The 18,395-nt window shown below is 38.5% G+C and overlaps 1 protein-coding gene across 2 annotated transcripts in view; it reads left to right on the top strand.

Annotated features, from left to right (window-relative positions):
* KYNU (kynureninase) overlaps nucleotides 1-18,395 on the top strand; it is a 118,656-nt gene that overhangs the window by 11,947 nt on the left and 88,314 nt on the right. For both annotated transcript variants that reach the window (XM_055397943.2, XM_088829176.1), the window contains exon 3: nucleotides 14,018-14,138. In XM_055397943.2, coding sequence (XP_055253918.1) covers nucleotides 14,018-14,138 — 121 coding nt within the window. The remainder of the gene's footprint in view (nucleotides 1-14,017; nucleotides 14,139-18,395) is intronic.

Below are 18,395 nucleotides of genomic sequence, written 5' to 3' on the forward strand. Positions count from 1 at the left end.
TGGCTACATCTAGACACAATGGCTATTTCCTCAACATTGGAGGTGATACAATAGGAGTTTTGACTTCTTTGTCTGTCTTTCTTTTCTTAAGATGTCTTTTTCAATGTAATACCATTAGGGATTTGGGTTTTCAGGGACAAAAGTCTATTGAAATGAATGCATAGACAGAAAGTTAAAATGCTATTTTGAATTCATCATTTTTTTCTTAAGCCTTAAGAATTAAGCCTTGAACTTAAGCCTTATTAACTAACATAACTCTCATCCTCATGTTGAGTCACTTACTTTCAACAAACATTTATTAGTTGCCTCTACACAGTCCCCCTCATGCCTTGAAACATGCTCACAGTGTTTATCCTGGGAGGCACTGTGGTCTGATTTTAATACAGATCAACATAGGGCTCTTTAACTAAGCTTTGAGATAATTTAATCAGAACCCAGATAAATATAGCAATGCACATGTAACCACTGATTATACTTAAAAGCTGACTCAAGTATCCTAATTATGGGTATCACATTTTTATAAATAGAAAATATCTTAAAAACTACAAACTTGGTTAAATTACTGTTGATTCTTAAAATATATGTATAAGTGTGTTAGTCACTCAGTCGTGCCCGACTCTTTGTGACCTAATGGACTGCAGCCCACCAGGCTCTTCTGTCCATGAGATTTTCCAGGCAAGGATACTGGAGTGGGTTGCCATTTCCTTCTCCAGGGGATCTTCCCAACCCAGGGATCAAACCTGGGTCTCCTGCACTGCAGGCAGATTCCTTACTGACTGAGCTACAAGGGAAGCCCAAATATATATATATATATATATATATATATATACACACATAAAGGGAAAGAAGATGAATTGATTCAGTAAAAATTAAATCAATTTAAACAATTAATTTGTTTAAAAGTATAGTTTTGAATGATACAAGGTTTTACTTCATTAACCCCAAGAATTTTTCTAAATTAGTTATTGTCAAAGTGTGATCTTCTGACCAGCATGTGAAGATCACCAGGGAACTAACTGGAACTTGCCAGTTCTTGGTTACCACCCCAGAATTACTAAATCAGACACTCAGGGAAATCCAGTCATCTGTACTAGCTCATTTTGGGTTGTGTCACAGAGAGTTAGACTAATTAACTTCTGCTCTCATTATGCTTACTCTAGGAGTTCCTTACTGTCTGAAGTTTCATCCTTTCAACAAATATTTGTTAAGTACTTAGTCTGTTTGAGATACTATTCTCAAAACAGTTTATCAGTGGACTAAAGAGCAACATTATCACATCCTGAATGTTTTGTTCTAGTATAAGGACATCTAATCAAGAAAATTACAAACAATGCAAGGTGTACTCTGTCAGATAGTGCTCTAAGAGTTATAAGGGCTGGGAGGGTGGGAGGAGTTTCATTTTACTGAGGGGGCTCAGGGAAGGAAACACTGATGAGATGATATTTGAACAGAGGTTAAGAATTAAGTGAGGAAGTGAAACTCAAGAATATGGAGATGAAGATAACCCTGATGGCTCCTTCAATTTGGCACTGCCAACCATCTTTAGTAAGTTAAATTTAAGCTATCTAAATAAGATCTACTCTTATTCTGACTTTGTCATATTTAGCACTGATTACATAAAACTGACATAGAAAACTGTCATGCTTGAGTTTGTATCCAGGGCTTTCACATAACATAATGCAGGCTCTTTAGTTCAGCTATTGGTAGTCTCAGAACAGTGATGAGTAGGAGGTAACAGTAAACAAAATGAGGGAAAGTATGCTTTTCAACATAAACTGGAATGTTTTATTTAAGGACAGTTAACATTGTGTTAGACAAAGGCTTTATCCAGTTATAAAAGACATATGGTTAGGACTATGTGATTTTAATAAGGACTTCCCTGTAGCTCAAACAGTAAAGAATTTGCCTGTGATGCAGGAGACCAGGGTTTGATCCCTGAGTTGGGAAGATCCTCTGAAGAAGAGAATGGCAATCCACTCCAGTATTCTTGCCCGGAGAATTCCATGACAAAGAAGCCTGGTGGGTTACAGTTTGCGGGGTCACAAAGAGCCAGACACAACCAAGCAACTTACACACACACACACACACGTGATTTTAATAATGACTTAAATATCTAATATACATAAGAAAAACAATGGAGTATCTCTTAATTAAAAGCTAAATTTTGTAGACATGTTGAACTTCTAGAGGCAGTTGTATTCTGCATTTTAGGGAGGAACAATTAAGACTTATTTGTATCCTTCTCTTTTCTTTTGTATTAGGCTATCTGTTCCCTAGAAATAGAGACTGATTGCTCTATGTATGATTGGGTGTCATCTAGGCAGACTCCAGTGGGAAGGCAGCCAATAAAGTCTTATCCTTCAGAGGAAAGAACATTTTGCAAGCTATATTTCAAATAATAGGAGCAGATAGGGTCAAAGAAGAAAAGTGTGTGTGTGTGTGTGTGTGTGTGTGTGCTCTCCCTTGAAGAAAGCTCCCGGAGGTAGGCTTATTACATACCTACCTACCTGCCATGACCCCATCTATATGCAGGGAAGACTGAGTGTAAAATATAATTTTTATGCTTGTGTTACCAAACCAGGTTTAATCTGCAGCATGACAAACACTGAGATGCCGAGATTTGTAGCAAGAAAAGGGTTATTCATGAGAGACTGAAGCAAGGAGACAGGAGAGGAAATCTCAAAACCTCTTCCCTGAAGGTGAAGCGTTTTAGATACTATGAGATAAAGAAGCAGGGTAGTCTGAGGCATGGGGGAGGGGTGAAGAAGGGTAATTGGAGATTAAAAAAAAGTGAGGTAATGATCCTGCAGAGGCAAAACTGAGCTACATTCTTCTTCATGGGACACATGTGCAGAAAATGGTGAGCTTAGCATGACCTGAGGGTGGACTTTTTTGCCCTCTGACATCAAAAGTTTACTTATCAGATGCTGGCACATGCCCAGTGATCTCAACCAGTTTTAACTGGTTTGAGCTCAAACTGGCCTGGGTTGACTCCAAGTTCCTGAATGAAAACTTGGGAAAACATATTTATTCAGCTACATGCTGCTTAGAGGATATGCAAGTGTGTGTAAAAAAACAGTGAAAGCCAGCTTAACTGGTAAAGGCAGATTATAGCTTATTATTCATTAAGCAAGTTATCATTTAATGGATCTAATTGATGACTATTCTGTTTCACTTAGAAGCCACAAGGTATTGTTTTGCTTTGTTTTTAATAAGAGGATTATGTCCAGGCCTTCTGAAATTTGACTATATGATAGACTGGCACATATATTATTAATAAAATGAAATACATAAAGATCATCAGTTCAGTTCAGTCGCTCAGTCTTGTCCTTTGAGACCCCATTGATTGCAGTACGCCAGGCCTCCCTGTCCATCACCAACTCCCAGAGTTTACTCAAACTCATGTGCATTGTCGGTGATGCCATTCCAACCATCTCATCCTCTGTTGTCCCCTTTTCCTTCCACCTTCAATCTTTCCCAGCATCAGGGTCTTTTCAAATGAGTTAGTTCTTCGCATGAGGTGACCAAAGTATTGGAGTTTCACCTTCAGCATCAATCCTTCCAATGAATATTCAGGACTGATTTCCTTTAGGACGGACTGGTTGGATCTCCTTGCAGTCCAGGGACTCTCAGAGTCTTCTCCAACACCACAGTTCAAAAGCATCAATTCTTCAGTGCTCAACTTTCTTTATATAAAGATCATATGGGTATATATATATATAAATATAAAATTCTTAAAAATTAACCTTTCATAAACAGATTATAATAACTGGTATAAAGAGTATTACAACCACATATTTATGATTTTAAAATGAGTATCTCTTCCAAAGACATAATATCCAATACTGGTATCTACCAACATATTTACAATTAGGATGCTGTTTGGCCAACTCTAATATTAGTGGGGTGTTCTAAACACACTGAGTGCTCTTTTTGTGGACAGCATTATAGTAGAAAATTTATATATGTTGAAGACATAAAATTCTATTCAAAGACTCTAAAATAGTTACAACTAAAAATTTTAAATAGCTTCATTAGAATGTCAATAATTAATATATTAAGGGAGTATATTTCCTTTCAGGTAGCTGAACCTGATGAAATATAGCAGAATTTAAATCACTTCAAAAGCACCTGTTCTGGGAGGGCTACTTGTTGGCTTATTTTAACTACAACAGTAATGGTCTTGAAATATACTGAAAAGGTGGAATGTAGTGATAGTGAATAGGATCAAAAGACATCTGCTGAGGTGGGCAATCACTACTTGAGGCAACTAAATATAGGAAGTCTCCAGTAAGAGGCATTGCTACAGAAAAAAAGTACAAAAAAAGAAACCCATAAAGGAAAGATCTACTAATATAAAGGCACTAAAGCTAATGGACTGGTTCCAAATAGGAAAAGGAGTACGTCAAGGCTGTATATTGTCACCCTGCTTATTTAACTTATATGCAGAGTACATCATGAGGAACACTGGGCTGGAAGAAGCACAAGCTGGAATCAAGATTGCTGGGAGAAATATCAATAACCTCAGATATGCAGATGACACCACCCTTATGGCAGAAAGTGAAGAGGAACTCAAAAGCCTCTTGATGAAAGTGAAAGAGGAGAGTGAAAAAGTTGGCTTGAAGCTCAACATTCAGAAAACTAAGATCCTGGCATCTGGTCCCATCACTTCATGGGAAATAGATGGAGAAACACTGGAAACAGTGTCAGACTTTATTTTTTGGGGTTCCAAAATCACTGCGCATGCTGATTGCAGCCATGAAATTAAAAGACGCTTACTCCTTGGAAGGAAAGTTATGACCAACCTAGATAGCATATTAAAAAGCAGAGACAGTACTTTGCCAACCAAGGTCCATCTAGTCAAGGCTATGGTTTTTCCAGTGGTCATGTATGGATGTGAGAGTTGGACTGTGAAGAAAGCTGAGCACCAAAGAATTGATGCTTTTGAACTGTGATGTTTGAGAAGACTCTTGAGAGTCCCTTGGACTGCAAGGAGATCCAACCAGTCCATTCTAAAGGAGACCAGTCCTGGGTGTTCATTTGAAGGACTGATGCTGAGGCTGAAACTCCAATACTTTGGCCACCTCATGCGAAGAGTTGACTCACTGGAAAAGACTCTGATGCTGGGAGGGATTGGAGGCAGGAGGAGACGGGGATGACAGAGAATGAGATGGCTGGATGGCATCACTGACTCGGTGGACATGAGTTTGAGTGAACTCCGGGAGTTGGTGATGGACAGGGAGGCCTGGCGTGCTGTAATTCAAGGGGCCGCAAAGAGTTAGACACGACTGAGTGACTGAACTGAACTGAACTGAACTGAAAGCTAGATTAAGTTTTTCTTATCTTTATTTCCTCATTCCATTTACGAAATTAAAAGTAGCAGCAGTGAGGAACAAGAACAAACTACAGTCAACATATTCCTCTGTTTCAAACTATACTTTTCTAAATTAGATCAGCCCTGAGCTGGCAATGCGGAAAGCTTTGAATTGGAAATGATGTTGAAATTTTGATTTACATATATATATATATATTTTTTAATTGGAGGCTAATTACTTTACATTATTGTATTGGTTTTGCCATACATTGGCATGAATCTGCCCCGGGTGTTCACGTGTTCCCCATCTTGAACTCCCCTTCCACCTCCCTCTTGGATTAGATTTTAGACATATGAATGAACTTAAAGGATAAGCAATTAAGGACCAGAGTGATGAACATTTTTGATGCACTGAAATTACTAAGAAGCGAACAAATGAATATCCAGAATCATGAACTCAATATCAATCATATAACAACCTTTGTCAACAGATGAGACTTCAGACAAATGAGGTGAGGCCTGTTTGTTGAAAGCTGAAACTCTTGAGTTCTTAGACTATTTGAAGTCAAGTGAACCTTCAAGTTATGGGTTGAATTGTATCCCCTAAAAGTTTATGTGTCCTAACCCCAAGTACCACAGAAAGTTACCTTATTTGGAGATAGAGTGTATAAATGTATAGACATAATCAGGCTAAAATGAGCTCAATAAGATGGACCCTAATACCATACAAAAGGGAATATCTGGAGGCCAATGGCAAGAGAACTGATGAGAAATTACTAAAACGTATGCCCAAATTGATATCTCCTACTCAAAGAAAAGTAATATGAATGCATCATTTCCAAAATACATATTTTGACAGAATACCAAATCCTCAGTATGCTAAGAAACTACAAACATACAGCTAAGAAAATGACCAGTTTATGTCAAACTTGACTTTGGAAGAAAGAATAAATGCAATGAATATTTTCAGGAAAGGAAATCTTCCCAGACCATGAACAAGTAAATACCAAACAAACTTCCCAATAGACCCCAGAAGATGTCAAAGTTGTGCAATAGTTGGGCTGCTGGCACTGAGAGAACAGAAAATAAATTCTCACCTGGATCTCATCCATTCTCATGATTTTATTTCAGAAGACTCTAGACTTGGACTTAAACTATTAGGAAGTGGCAGAAAATTATCAGCAATGATCGGCGTGACAATCAAGAATAACTGACATGACAATTGATAATTTAAAGATGGAAAGCAATGAGTCATGACTGAATCTGAGATCCAGAAAATAATGGACATTCTAACCAAAGGACTTCTCTTGGCACAAATGAAGAACAGCTCCAGACATTCAGTGAACACACAATGAGTCCTGTAGCTGAGGAAAATTCAGAAGCTGATAACAATTTGGAAATGCTATGTTCAACTTCCTTTTCCCTTCAAGTATCAGTTCAGTTCAGTTCAGCCGATCAGTCATGTCTGACTTTTGCAACCCCATGAACCGCAGCATGCCAGGCCTCCCTGTCCATCACCAACTCCTGGAGTTTACACAAACTCATGTCCATTGAGTCGGTGATGCCATCCAACCATCTCATCCTCTGTCATCCCCTTCTCCTCTTGCCCTCAATCTTTCCCAGCATCAGGGTCTTTTCCAATGAGTCAGCTTTTTGCATCAGGTGGCCAAAGTATTGGAGTTTCAGCTTCAACATCAGTCCTTCCAATGAACACCCAGGACTGATCTCCTTTAGAATGGACTGGTTGGATCTCCTTGCAGTCCAAGGGACTCTCAAGAGTCTTCTCCAGCACCACAGTTCAAAAGCATCAATTCTTCGGCACTCAGCTTTCTTTATAGTCCAGCTCTCACATCCATACATGACCCTTCAAGTATGGTATATGGAAAAATTCCTGGGCTGTAACAAAGAGTTAGGAATTGAAGGGATTGTTTTCTTCGTGCAATTCTCTATTCTGGGATCTCTATTCTGTTCCATTGATACATGTTTGTGTTTGTTCAAAACCACATTGCTTTGATTACTGTGAGTGAGTGATTGAGTGAAGTTGCTCAGTCATGTCCGACTCTTTGCGACCCCGTGGACTGTAGCCCACCAGGCTCCTCCATCCATGGGATTCTCCAGGCAAGAATACTGGAGTGGGTTGCCATTTCCTTCTCCAGGGTATCTTCCCGACCCAGGGATTGAACCCAGGTCTCCCACATTGAGGGCAGATGCTTTAACCTCTGAGCCACCTGTAGTTTTATAAAATAGTCTGAATTCTGCGAGGGTGACACCTCCAGCTTTGTTTATATTCTCAAGATTTCTGGCAATTTGTGGCCTTTCAGAATTCCATATGAAATTTAGGGTTATTTATTCTAGTTCTGTGAAAAAAATCATGGGTATTTTGATAGGCATTGGATTGAATATGAAGATTGCTTTGGGTAATATGGTCATTTTAACAATATTATTTCAGCTCTACTTCATGGGACAACTTTCCATTTATTTGCAACACCTTCAATTTCCTTCATTAATGTTTCTAGAGTATAGATCTTTCCCTATTTTAGCTATTTATTTTTTTTTGTTTTCTGGGTGTTTTATTCTCTTTGATGTGATGAGTCACTGAGTATGAGTTTGGCTTAAATGGCCGTTATTATGTTGAGATGTTGTCCCTCTATATCTGCTTTGATGAGAGTACTTTTTTTAATCATGTGCGGATGTTGATTTTTGTGAAAAGTTTTTGCTGCATCTATTGAGATAATCATGAGATTTTTATCTTTCCCACTGTGGTGCATCACATTGATTTGTGAATGCTGAGCCATCCTTGTGACTGTGGAACAAATCCAACTCGATTATGGGTGTACGATCATTTTTATATAATATTGGATTCCATTTGCTAATATTTCATTGAGGACTTTTGTATCTATAGTCATCAAAGATACCAATATGCATTTTTTGTTTTTGTTGCAGTTTTTGTTTTGTAGTTTTTGTAGTCTGTTTAGTTTTTATATCAGATCAATTGTGGACTCATAGAATGAATTTGAGAGTGTCCTTTTGATCTCTGTGGGATAGTTTGAGAAGGATAGCTATTGCTGCTGCTGCTGCTCAGTCTCTTCAGTCGTGTCCGACTCTGTGCGACCCCATAGACAGCAGCCCACCAGGCTCCCCCGTCCCTGGAATTCTCCAGGCAAGAACACTGGAATGGGTTGCCATTTCCTTCTCCAATGCATGAAAGTGGAAAGTGAAAGTGAAGTCACTCAGTCGTGTCCAACTCTTAGCGACCCCATGGACTACAGCCTACCAGACTCCTCCATCCATGGGATTTTCCAGGCAAGAGTACTGGAGTGGGGTGCCGATAGCTATTAGTTATCCTTTATATTTTTGCTAGAATTCCCGTGTGAAGCTGTCCAGTCTTGGACTTTTGTTTGCTGGGAAGTTTTGATTTGATTTTGTTTTTTTCTATTACAAACTCATTTTATCTAATAATGATTGGTCTGTTCAAGTTGCCTATTTCTTCTTAATTCAGTTTTGGCAGGTTGTATGTTTCTAGAAATTAATACAGAACCCCATGAGAGCCCAGAGCACCAAATTTCAATACCAATTTTTCTTATTCTTCTGGCACAAGAGAAACCGAGGCCCCCACAGCTTAAAGGTCTATGGATCTTTGATGTTGTAAAGATCTGATGGGATTAGGCTGGAGAGAGGAATGTTATCTCATCATTCTTATTATAAAAGGTACTTTCTTGATACTCTATTCTACTTCTTTACCTAATGCCAATGGAATGCTCATATGATGTTATTAGATGTGCTTTAAGACAAAAAAAATGCAACCAAGTAAAAGGAAAATAAAGAAAATGGGGAACCCACTTTTGGAAGACATGTGACAAAATACTTTACAATTCTGCTTTTCTTTCATAAGAACATATTTTAAAAATGATTTTCTAAATAAAAGTAACCCAATACTTCAGTTCAGTTCAGTTCAGTCACTCAATGGTGTCTTTTTGTGACCCCATGGACTGCAGTACACCAGGCCTCCCTGTCCATCAAGAACTCCCAGAGTTTACTCAAACTCACCTGCTTTGAGTCAGCAATGTCATCTAACCATCTTATCCTCTGCCGTCCCCTTTTCCTCCTGCCTTCAGTCTTTCACATCATGAGGGTCTTTTCCAATAAGTAAGTTCTTCGCATCAGGTGGCCAAAAGATTGGAATTTCACCTTCAGCATCAGTCCTTCTAATGAACACCCAGGACTGATCTCCTTTAGGATGGACTGGTTGGATCTCCTTGCAGTGCAAGGGACTCTTAAGAGTCTTCTCCAACACCACAGTTCAAAAGCATCAATTCTTCGGCGCTCTTCACAGTCCAACTCTCACATCCATACATGACCACTGGAAAAACCATAGCTTTGACTAGATGGACCTTTGTTGGCAAAGTACTGTCTCTGCTTTTTAATATGCTGTCTAGTTTGGTCGCAACTTTTCTTCCAAGCAGCAAGTGTCTGTTAATTTCATGGCTGAAGTCACCATCTGCAGTGATTTAGGAACCCCCCAAAATAAAGTCTGTCACTGTTTCCATTGTTTCCCCATGTATTCAGCATGAAGAGATGGGACCGGATGCCATGATCTTAGTTTTCTGAATGATGAATTTTAAGCCAACTTTCTCACCATCCTCTTCCACTTTTATCAAGAGGCTCTTTATTTCCTCTTCGCTTTCTGTAATAAGTGTGGTGTCATCAGCATATCTGAGGTTATTGATATTTCTCCTGGAAATCTTGCTTCTGGCTTGTGCTTCATCCAGTCCAGCATTTGTCATGATGTACTCTGAATATAAGTTAAATAAGCTGGATGACAATATACAGTCTTGATATATTCCTTTCCCAATTTGGAACAAGTCTGTTGTTCCATGTCCAGTTCTAACTGTTGCTTCTTAACTTGCATATAGATTTCTCAGGAGGCAGGTAAAACCACCTCACACTGCATTCATCTCACAAACTAGCAAAGTAATGCTCAAAATTCTCCATGCCAGGATCCAATAGTAAGTGAATTGTGAACTTCCAGATGTTCAAGCTGGATTCAGAAAAGGCAGAGGAACCAGAGGTCAAATTGCCAACATCTGTTGGATCGTTGAAAAAGCGAGAGAGTTCCAGAAAAACATCTACTTCTGCTTTATTGACTATGCCACACCCAATACTTGGTTGTCTATAAAAGCACCACCAAGAAAGAACAAGAAAAAAAAAAAACATGGGAGCAGATATCTGGGTGATTGCCTCCTCTTCCTGGGTTGTTGATAAGGCTGACACACACAGAACATGTTTAGTCTTTAAACTATCTTTAGAATACTCAGTTGAAATCTAACCCATGATGCACTGACTGAAACTTCTGAATTCTGAATAAAATCCTTCAAAATTTGTTCTCTAGATTGACAAAGACCTGCTAGATTAATCCAATTTAAGTGTAAGAACAATATTTATATCTCTACTGGGACAGACTTCAATTCAGTTCAGTCACTCAGTCATGTCTGACTCTGTGCAACCCCATGGACTGCAACATGCCAGGCTTCCCTGTCCATCAGCAACTCCTGGAGCTTGCTCAAACTCATGTCCATTAAGTTGATAATGTCATCCAATCAGCTCATCCTCTGTGACCCTCTTCTCTCCTGCCCTCAACCATTCCAGCATCAAGGTCTTTTTTCAGAGAATCGTCTCTTTGCATCAGGTGGCCAAAGTATTGGAGATTCAGCGTCAGCATCAGTCCTTCCAATGAATATTCAGGACAGAGTTCCTTTAGAAATAACTGGTTTGATATCCTTACAGTCCAAGGGACTCTCAAGAGTCTTCTCCAACACCACAGTTCAAAACCATCAATTCTTCAGTGCCCAGCCACCTTTATGGTTCAGCTTTCATATTCATACATGACTACAGGAAAAACTATAGCTTTGAATATGTGGAACTTTGTTGGCAAGGTGAAGTCTCTGCTTTTTAATATTCTGTCTAGGTTTGTCAGAACTTTTCTTCCAAGTAGCAAGCGTCTTTTAATTTCATGGCAGCAGTCAACATGTGCAGTGTTTTGGAGTCCAAGAAAATAAAGTCTCTCACTGTTTCCGTGGTTTCCCCATCTATTTGACATGAAGTGATGGACCAGATGCCATGATCTTAGTTTTCTGAATGTCTAGTTTTAAGCCAGCTTTTTCACTCTCCTCTTTCACTTTCATCAAGAGGCATTTTAGTTTCTCTTCACTTTCTGCCAGGGCTTCCCTGGTGGCTCAGATGGTAAAGCGTCTGCTTGCAATGCGGGAGACGCAGGTTCGATCCCTGGGTCAGGAAGATCCCCTGGAGAAGGAAATGGCAACCTAATCCAGTACTCTTGCCTGGAAAATTCCATGGGTGAAGGAGCCTGGTAGGCTATAGTCCATGGGGTTGTGAAAAGTCAGACACGACTGAGCGACTTCACGTTCAGATATAGTGTCATCTGCATAGCTGAGTTATTTGATATTTCTCCCAGCAATCTGGATTCCAGGTTATGCTTCACTCAGTTGGACCTTTCACATGATATACTCTGCATATAAGCTAAATAAGCAGGATGACTATATACAGCCTTGACATGCTCTTTGTCAATTTGGACCAGTCTGCTGTTCCATGTCTGGTTCTAACTTTTGCTACTTGACCAAGAAAAAGAAATACAAAAAGGCGAAAATGGTTATCTGAGGAGGCCTTCCAAATAGGTGAGAAAAGAAGAAAATTGAAAGGGAAAGGAGAAAAGGAAAGCTATATCCATCTGAATGCAGAGTTTCAAAGAATATCAAGGAGTGATAAGAAAGCCTTCTTAAGTGATCAATGCAAAGAAATAGAAGAAAACCATAGAATGGGAAAAACTAGAGATTGCTTCAAGAAAATTAGAAATACCAAGGGAATATTTCATGCAAAGATGGACACAATAAAGGATAGAAAACATATGGACCTAACAGAAGCAGAAGAAACTAAGAAGAGGTGACAAGAATACACAGAAGAACTATACAAAAAAGATCTTAATGACCCAGATAACCACAATGGTGTGATCACTCACCTAGAATCAGACATCCTGGAGTGAAATCACTCACCTAGAATCAGACATCCTGTAGGCAGCATCACTACAAACAAAGCTGGTGGAGGTGATGGAATTTCAGTTGAGCTATTTCAAATCCTAGAAGATGATGCTGTGAAAGTGCTGCACTCAATATGTCAGCAAATTTGGAAACTCAGCAGTGGCCACAGGACTGGAAAAGGTCAGTTTTCATTCTAATCTCAAGGAAAGGCAATGTCAAAGAATGCTCAAACTACCGCACAATTGCATTCATCTCACACGCTAGCAAAGTGATGCTCAAAATTCTCCAAGCTAGGCTTCAACAGTACATGAACTGAGAACTTCCAGATGTTCAAACTAGATTTAGAAAAGGTAGAGGAAGGAGAAATCAAATTGCCAACATCTGTTGGATCATCGAAAAACAAGAGAATTCCAGCAAAAAACATCTGCATCTTTGATATGCTAAAGCCTTTGACTGTGTGGATCACAACAAACTGTGGAATATTCTTCAATAGATGGAAATACCAAACTACCTTTCCTGCCTCGTGAGAAATCTCTATGCAGGTCAAGAAGCAACAGTTACAACCAGACATGGAACAATGGACTGATTTCAATTTGGGAAAGAGTCAGACTTAAGAGATGCCAATGAAAAACAGAGACAGTATCTATAAAGGCTGTTGGGTTGAATTAAATGGTAGCCTTTAAAAAGTCAGCAAAGGTTTAAGTAATCTAAATAAAGACAAGAATACAACCAAATTATTCCAGTAAAATTTTAGCAGAAGTTTAATCTCTCTTTCAATAAAATTAAGATAAAACTTCAGTTCAGTTCAGTTCAGTTCAGTCGCTCAGTCGTGTCCGACTCTCCGCGACCCCATGAATCACAGCACGCCAGGCTTCCCTGTCCATCACCAACTCCCGGAGTACACTCAGATAAAACTTAGAAGAACACAATTATAAACCTGTGCATTTCTAGAAAATACTTTAACCCTATGGTTTGATTTTCTGCTGAAAGTGTATTTATTGCAACCAAGGTAGAATTAAAAATTAGTGTAGCTCTCACTTATTTGAATAAGAAGTAAATAAAGAAAAGAATCTTTGCCTAAACATGTATGCATAGAGAATAAAAATATACACATTTAATATATCCACTTCAGATATATCAATAATCATTTAGATCATTTCTACATGCTGCAACACCAGTTAATGCAGAGTATCATTACTTGTCAAATTCTGATAACTTTCTGCCATAACTAGATGGGCTGATATAATTTCTGTAAAAATTCTTGTTTTAACTTTTTTCTATTGGCTATTTATTATTGGAAGTACTTGTTCATCTAGATTTTTTCATGGAGCATAATACATATGACAAATCTAAACAATAGCTTCTAAATATTTAAATTATATTTTAAAATATAAATGTAAAATATTATTTTTAAGAGAACCTGATGCTATACTTGGAAGGAATTGTAAGATGTTTCTCATCCTTCTTGGAGTTGCTGCTGCTGCTGCTAAGTCGCTTCAGTCGTGTCCGACTCTGTGCGACCCCATAGACGGAAGCCCACCAGGCTCCCCCGTCCCTGGGATTAAGTACATTAATTGTTTGTAGTGGATAAACAGTGCCAAATGGAATAATGTTAATTAATTGAATTTTTTTTCATTTTCTTCTATTTCAGTTGATTTATCTTTAGTGAATAAGGATGAAGAAGCTGTCTATTTCTTGGGAAATTCTCTTGGCCTTCAACCAAAAATGGTTAAAACCTACCTGGAAGAGGAACTAGATAAATGGGCCAAAATGTAAGTATTATTTCAAAAACTAACAATCAACATCTCATACAAGAATTTTAAAAATCACTCTAGACTGTCTTATATTTGAAAAGGTGTAAAGTAGAATCTTAGAGCAGAGAGGAACCGGAGGGATTATGTTCAATGAGTGATAAAATGTTCTCATTTTATGGATGAAATAACTGAGGATCAGTAAATAAGGTCATACGGCAAGTTAGTGGTAGAATCAATAGTAAAGTTTTTTAAATATTTAAAAAATTAAGCTCCTCCTCTGAATTGGCACAGCTATGTCATAAGCAATTATTTTATTTTTTAAATTACTAACAAGGGACTTAATATTTAGGATTCAGTTTAGTGTTTTTATTATTAGTTCTTGGCTAAACTCTAGCACACCAATTTTTATAAATAAGAAAATAAAATTTTTTGAGGGGGGACAAGAGGTTGAGTAGAACAGAAGGTACTTCCCTCACCAAACTGAACTTGATTATTGAGAAGATAGGTATCCCTGTTGGCTCAGATGGTAAAGATTCATGCCTCTGCCTGCAATGCAGGAGACCCTAGTTCAATTCCTGGGTTGGGAAGATTCCCTGGAGAAATGCAGGGCAACTCATTCCAGTATTCCTGCCTGGGGAATCCCATGGCCAGAAGAGCCTCGCAGGCTACAGTCCATGGGGTTGCAAAAGAGTTGGCTACGATTAAGCAACTAATACTTTCATTGAGTATTTACATTAGTTTAATATTTTTAGCTATATTATAAATCCCTTAAGGAAAATAACTTAAATCTTATGTACTTCTTATCCTTCCCTAATAATTACTGACAGCTAAAACTGGAATTTTTTAAAAAATATATTAACTATTTAAACATTTATATTATTTGAATATTAAAAATAGTATAAGTATTTTAAAATATTTTTGATTCTTAGAATCTGAAAAATAGATGAGGGGGAAGCTAAACCTAAAGCACAAGGGAAAAAAAGAAATTCAGGAATATGAAACCGTACCAGATAAGAATTCTGAGCAAGATATTTAGTTCTCATAGAAACTCAGAATGACTTTTCCAGCTTTCTATATTCTTCAGGTCAGTGATCTTTTCTATTGGGAACAAAACCTCTTCTTTAAAGTTAAGTTTAAACTGACTGTGCCAATGATTACTACCATGGCTATTAGATAACACTGCAGAGTTCTTAATTTTAGTGGTTAAGAATGTAAGTTCACAACTCAGTGCAAGAATAATAGAGTTTTATACAATTTATTAGGCCTATTATAATTTTATTTGCATAACATTTATGCATACTTTGAAAAGTAAATATCACTACATTTGGAAGCATTCTGCACTTGCAGGCTTTGGTATTTTAAAATATGAGGGTCATAGTTAATAAAAATGGTTAATATTCATTTTTGGCCTGAATGTAAAATATAGCAGATAATTAGATTGAACTTGAAATTTGGAAAGTGTCCTTGCCTCTTAGATATTTGTTCAGCAAACCGTGCATGTTTATCCTTCATGTATATTCTAAAATATGCCACTCTGCTATCCTATTTGCATCCTTTCAGTTATCCTACTTTATTAAGAGAATGGTTGATTATTCTCAAAACATTTACTCCAGTTATGTTCAGGGAGAGTATCTCTCTGTCATAATATCCTCCTAATGTTGCTACCTTTCAATTTTATATTTTACGTTGTGACAACAGAAAATTACATACTCTTAACCCTCCCTACCTATTTTTCATCAGACATGATTTAGCAAGGAAGTATGTTGTAATACTTCAAGCAATGTAAACTGAATTTTAAAAAAACTTCTTCTGAGTAAAAGATTAGATAACTAGTTGGTTTTATTTAGTCTTTTTGTTGTAAACTATGGTGTCCCAGTCAACATCATAGTGCTGCCAGCCCAGCGATATCAGTAGTATTTGAGGTTCACGAACACAGTCTTGTTTCCTTCCATCCCACCCCCAATCTTTAATCTCAAATGCGTTTGTTCTTTCATTTTTTGCTCCTAAATATTTAGCTTAAAACTCCACTCTAGCCTTTTCAGCTAAGGTTATGTTGGAAATAAAACGTTTCCTCTATCAACTTACATTCTAGTGGTTGGGGGCCTGAGGATTAATTGACAACTGATAGATTAGGTTTCTAGGTGGTACTAGTGGTAAAGAAACTGCCTGCCAATGCAGGAAACACAAGAGACACAAGATGCATGTTCAACCCTTGGGTCAGGAAGAACCCTGGAGTAGAAAGTGATAACCAACTCCAGTATTCTTGCCTGGAGAATCCCATGGAAAGAAGAGCCTGGCAGGCTACAGTCCATGGGGTCGCAAAGAGTTGGACATCATACAGCACGTGCACACACACATACGCACACACACACACACGCAAGCATAGATTAGCAGGAGAAAACTTTATTTTACATGGGTACAGAAATGCACTACAGCAATTCACTTATCAGCCAGAGTTAGGGATTAAAACCAATTTAACAAAAAGCGGGGAGTTTTGGGGCTTCAGTAGGAAAGTATGGTCGGCTCTACTGGGCTTTTCCATCTTGATAATAACCAGCAGAATCTTTCCTGCTTGGGAGCTCCCCAAGAGAAAGATTGAGGGAAAGTAAATGTGTAACTCCTAGTACTAGGGGCCATTCCTCTCTGATGGTGGGTTAGTGGTGGTGGTATTTTCAGGAGGCTTTCCTTAAGTCTGGACAATGTTTCTTTCTTAGGTCAAATATGCTTTTAAAGTAATCTTCCTGCCACTCAGGTGGCCTATTGTTTCCTTCACTTCCCTTACTAACTATTGCCTTTGTTTTTGTACTAAATTTCCCCTGCATATGTTTGGTTTACCTATGGATCTGGAGCCACTCATTATTGTAATGAGTATCATCTGATTATCTGTTCTTCTTCATCTCCTCCAACCCTACTTTTGCCCTACTTCTCAGAAGATACCCAAACCAAGACAGTGCCCCCCCATTCCTGACCAGTGAGAGATTTTGAGAACTGAGTCAAAGAGAGCTACACAGTCACTAAATAGTGTACCTTAAAATTAGTTGCTTAACAGAGGAAAATAATATTAAAAATTTATAATCTTAACAGTAACTGAGACATTTGAGTGTTCTAAGTAAAATATTGCCCTGGGATATTGATATCAAATCTCTGGGCATCCATGACCTGTAACATTCAGTTCAGTTCAGTTTAGTCGCTCAGTCATGTCCGACTCTTAGCGACCCCATGAACCACAGCACGCCAGGCCTCCCTGTCCATCACCAACTCCCGGAGTTCACTCAAACTCATGTCCATTGAGTCGGTGATGCCATCCAGACACCTCATTCTCTGTCGTCCCCGTCTCCTCCTACCCCCAATCACTCCCAGCATCAGAGTCTTTTCCAGTGAGTCAACTCATCGCATGAGGTGGCCAAAGTACTGGAGCTTCAGCTTTATCATAAGTCCTTCCAATGAACACCCAGGATTGATCTCCTCTAGAATGGACTGGTTGGATCTCCTTGCAGTCCAAGGGACTCTCAAGAGTCTTCTCCAGCACCACAGTTCAAAAGCATCAATTCTTCGGCGATCAGCCTTCCTCACAGTCCAACTCTCACATCCATACATGACCACGGGAAAAACCATAGCCTTGACTAGACGTACCTTTGTTGGCAAGGTAATGTCCCTGCTTTTAATATGCTATCTAGGCTGGTCATAACTTTCCTTCCAAGGAGCAAGCGTCTTTTAATTTCATGGCTGCAATCAGCGTCCGCAGTGATTTTGGAGCCCAAAAAAATAAAGTCTGACAAGGTTTCCACTGTTTCCCCATCTATTTCCCATGAAGTGATGGGACCAGATGCCATGATCTTCATTTTCTGAATGTTGAGCTTCAAGCCAACCTTTTCACTCTCCTCTTTCACTTTCATCAAGAGGCCTTTGAGTTCCTCTTCACTTTCTGCCATAAGGGTGGTGTCATCTGCATATGTGAGGTTATTGATATTTCTCCAGGCAATCTTGATTCCAGCTTATGCTTCTTCCAGCCCAGCGTTCCTCATGATGTACTCTACATATAAATTAAATAAACAGGGTGACAATATACAACCTTGACGTACTCCCTTTCACATAGGAAATACCATTTGGCTTATGTTTTTCATCTTCGAGGTCACAATCTTTCATGGACTATTGTAGACATACTACCTACTTATCTACAAAATAAACCATCACCAGTCATAATTCAGCTCAACTTTATAATTCATGTGACTGCCATATTTGATAACTTTACATTAAAGAAAAGTCAAGAATACA

This window comes from Moschus berezovskii, chromosome 2 (assembly GCF_049115385.1).
Source record: "Moschus berezovskii isolate FMDL1 chromosome 2, NW_MosBer_1.0, whole genome shotgun sequence".
Lineage (NCBI taxonomy): Eukaryota > Metazoa > Chordata > Mammalia > Artiodactyla > Moschidae > Moschus > Moschus berezovskii.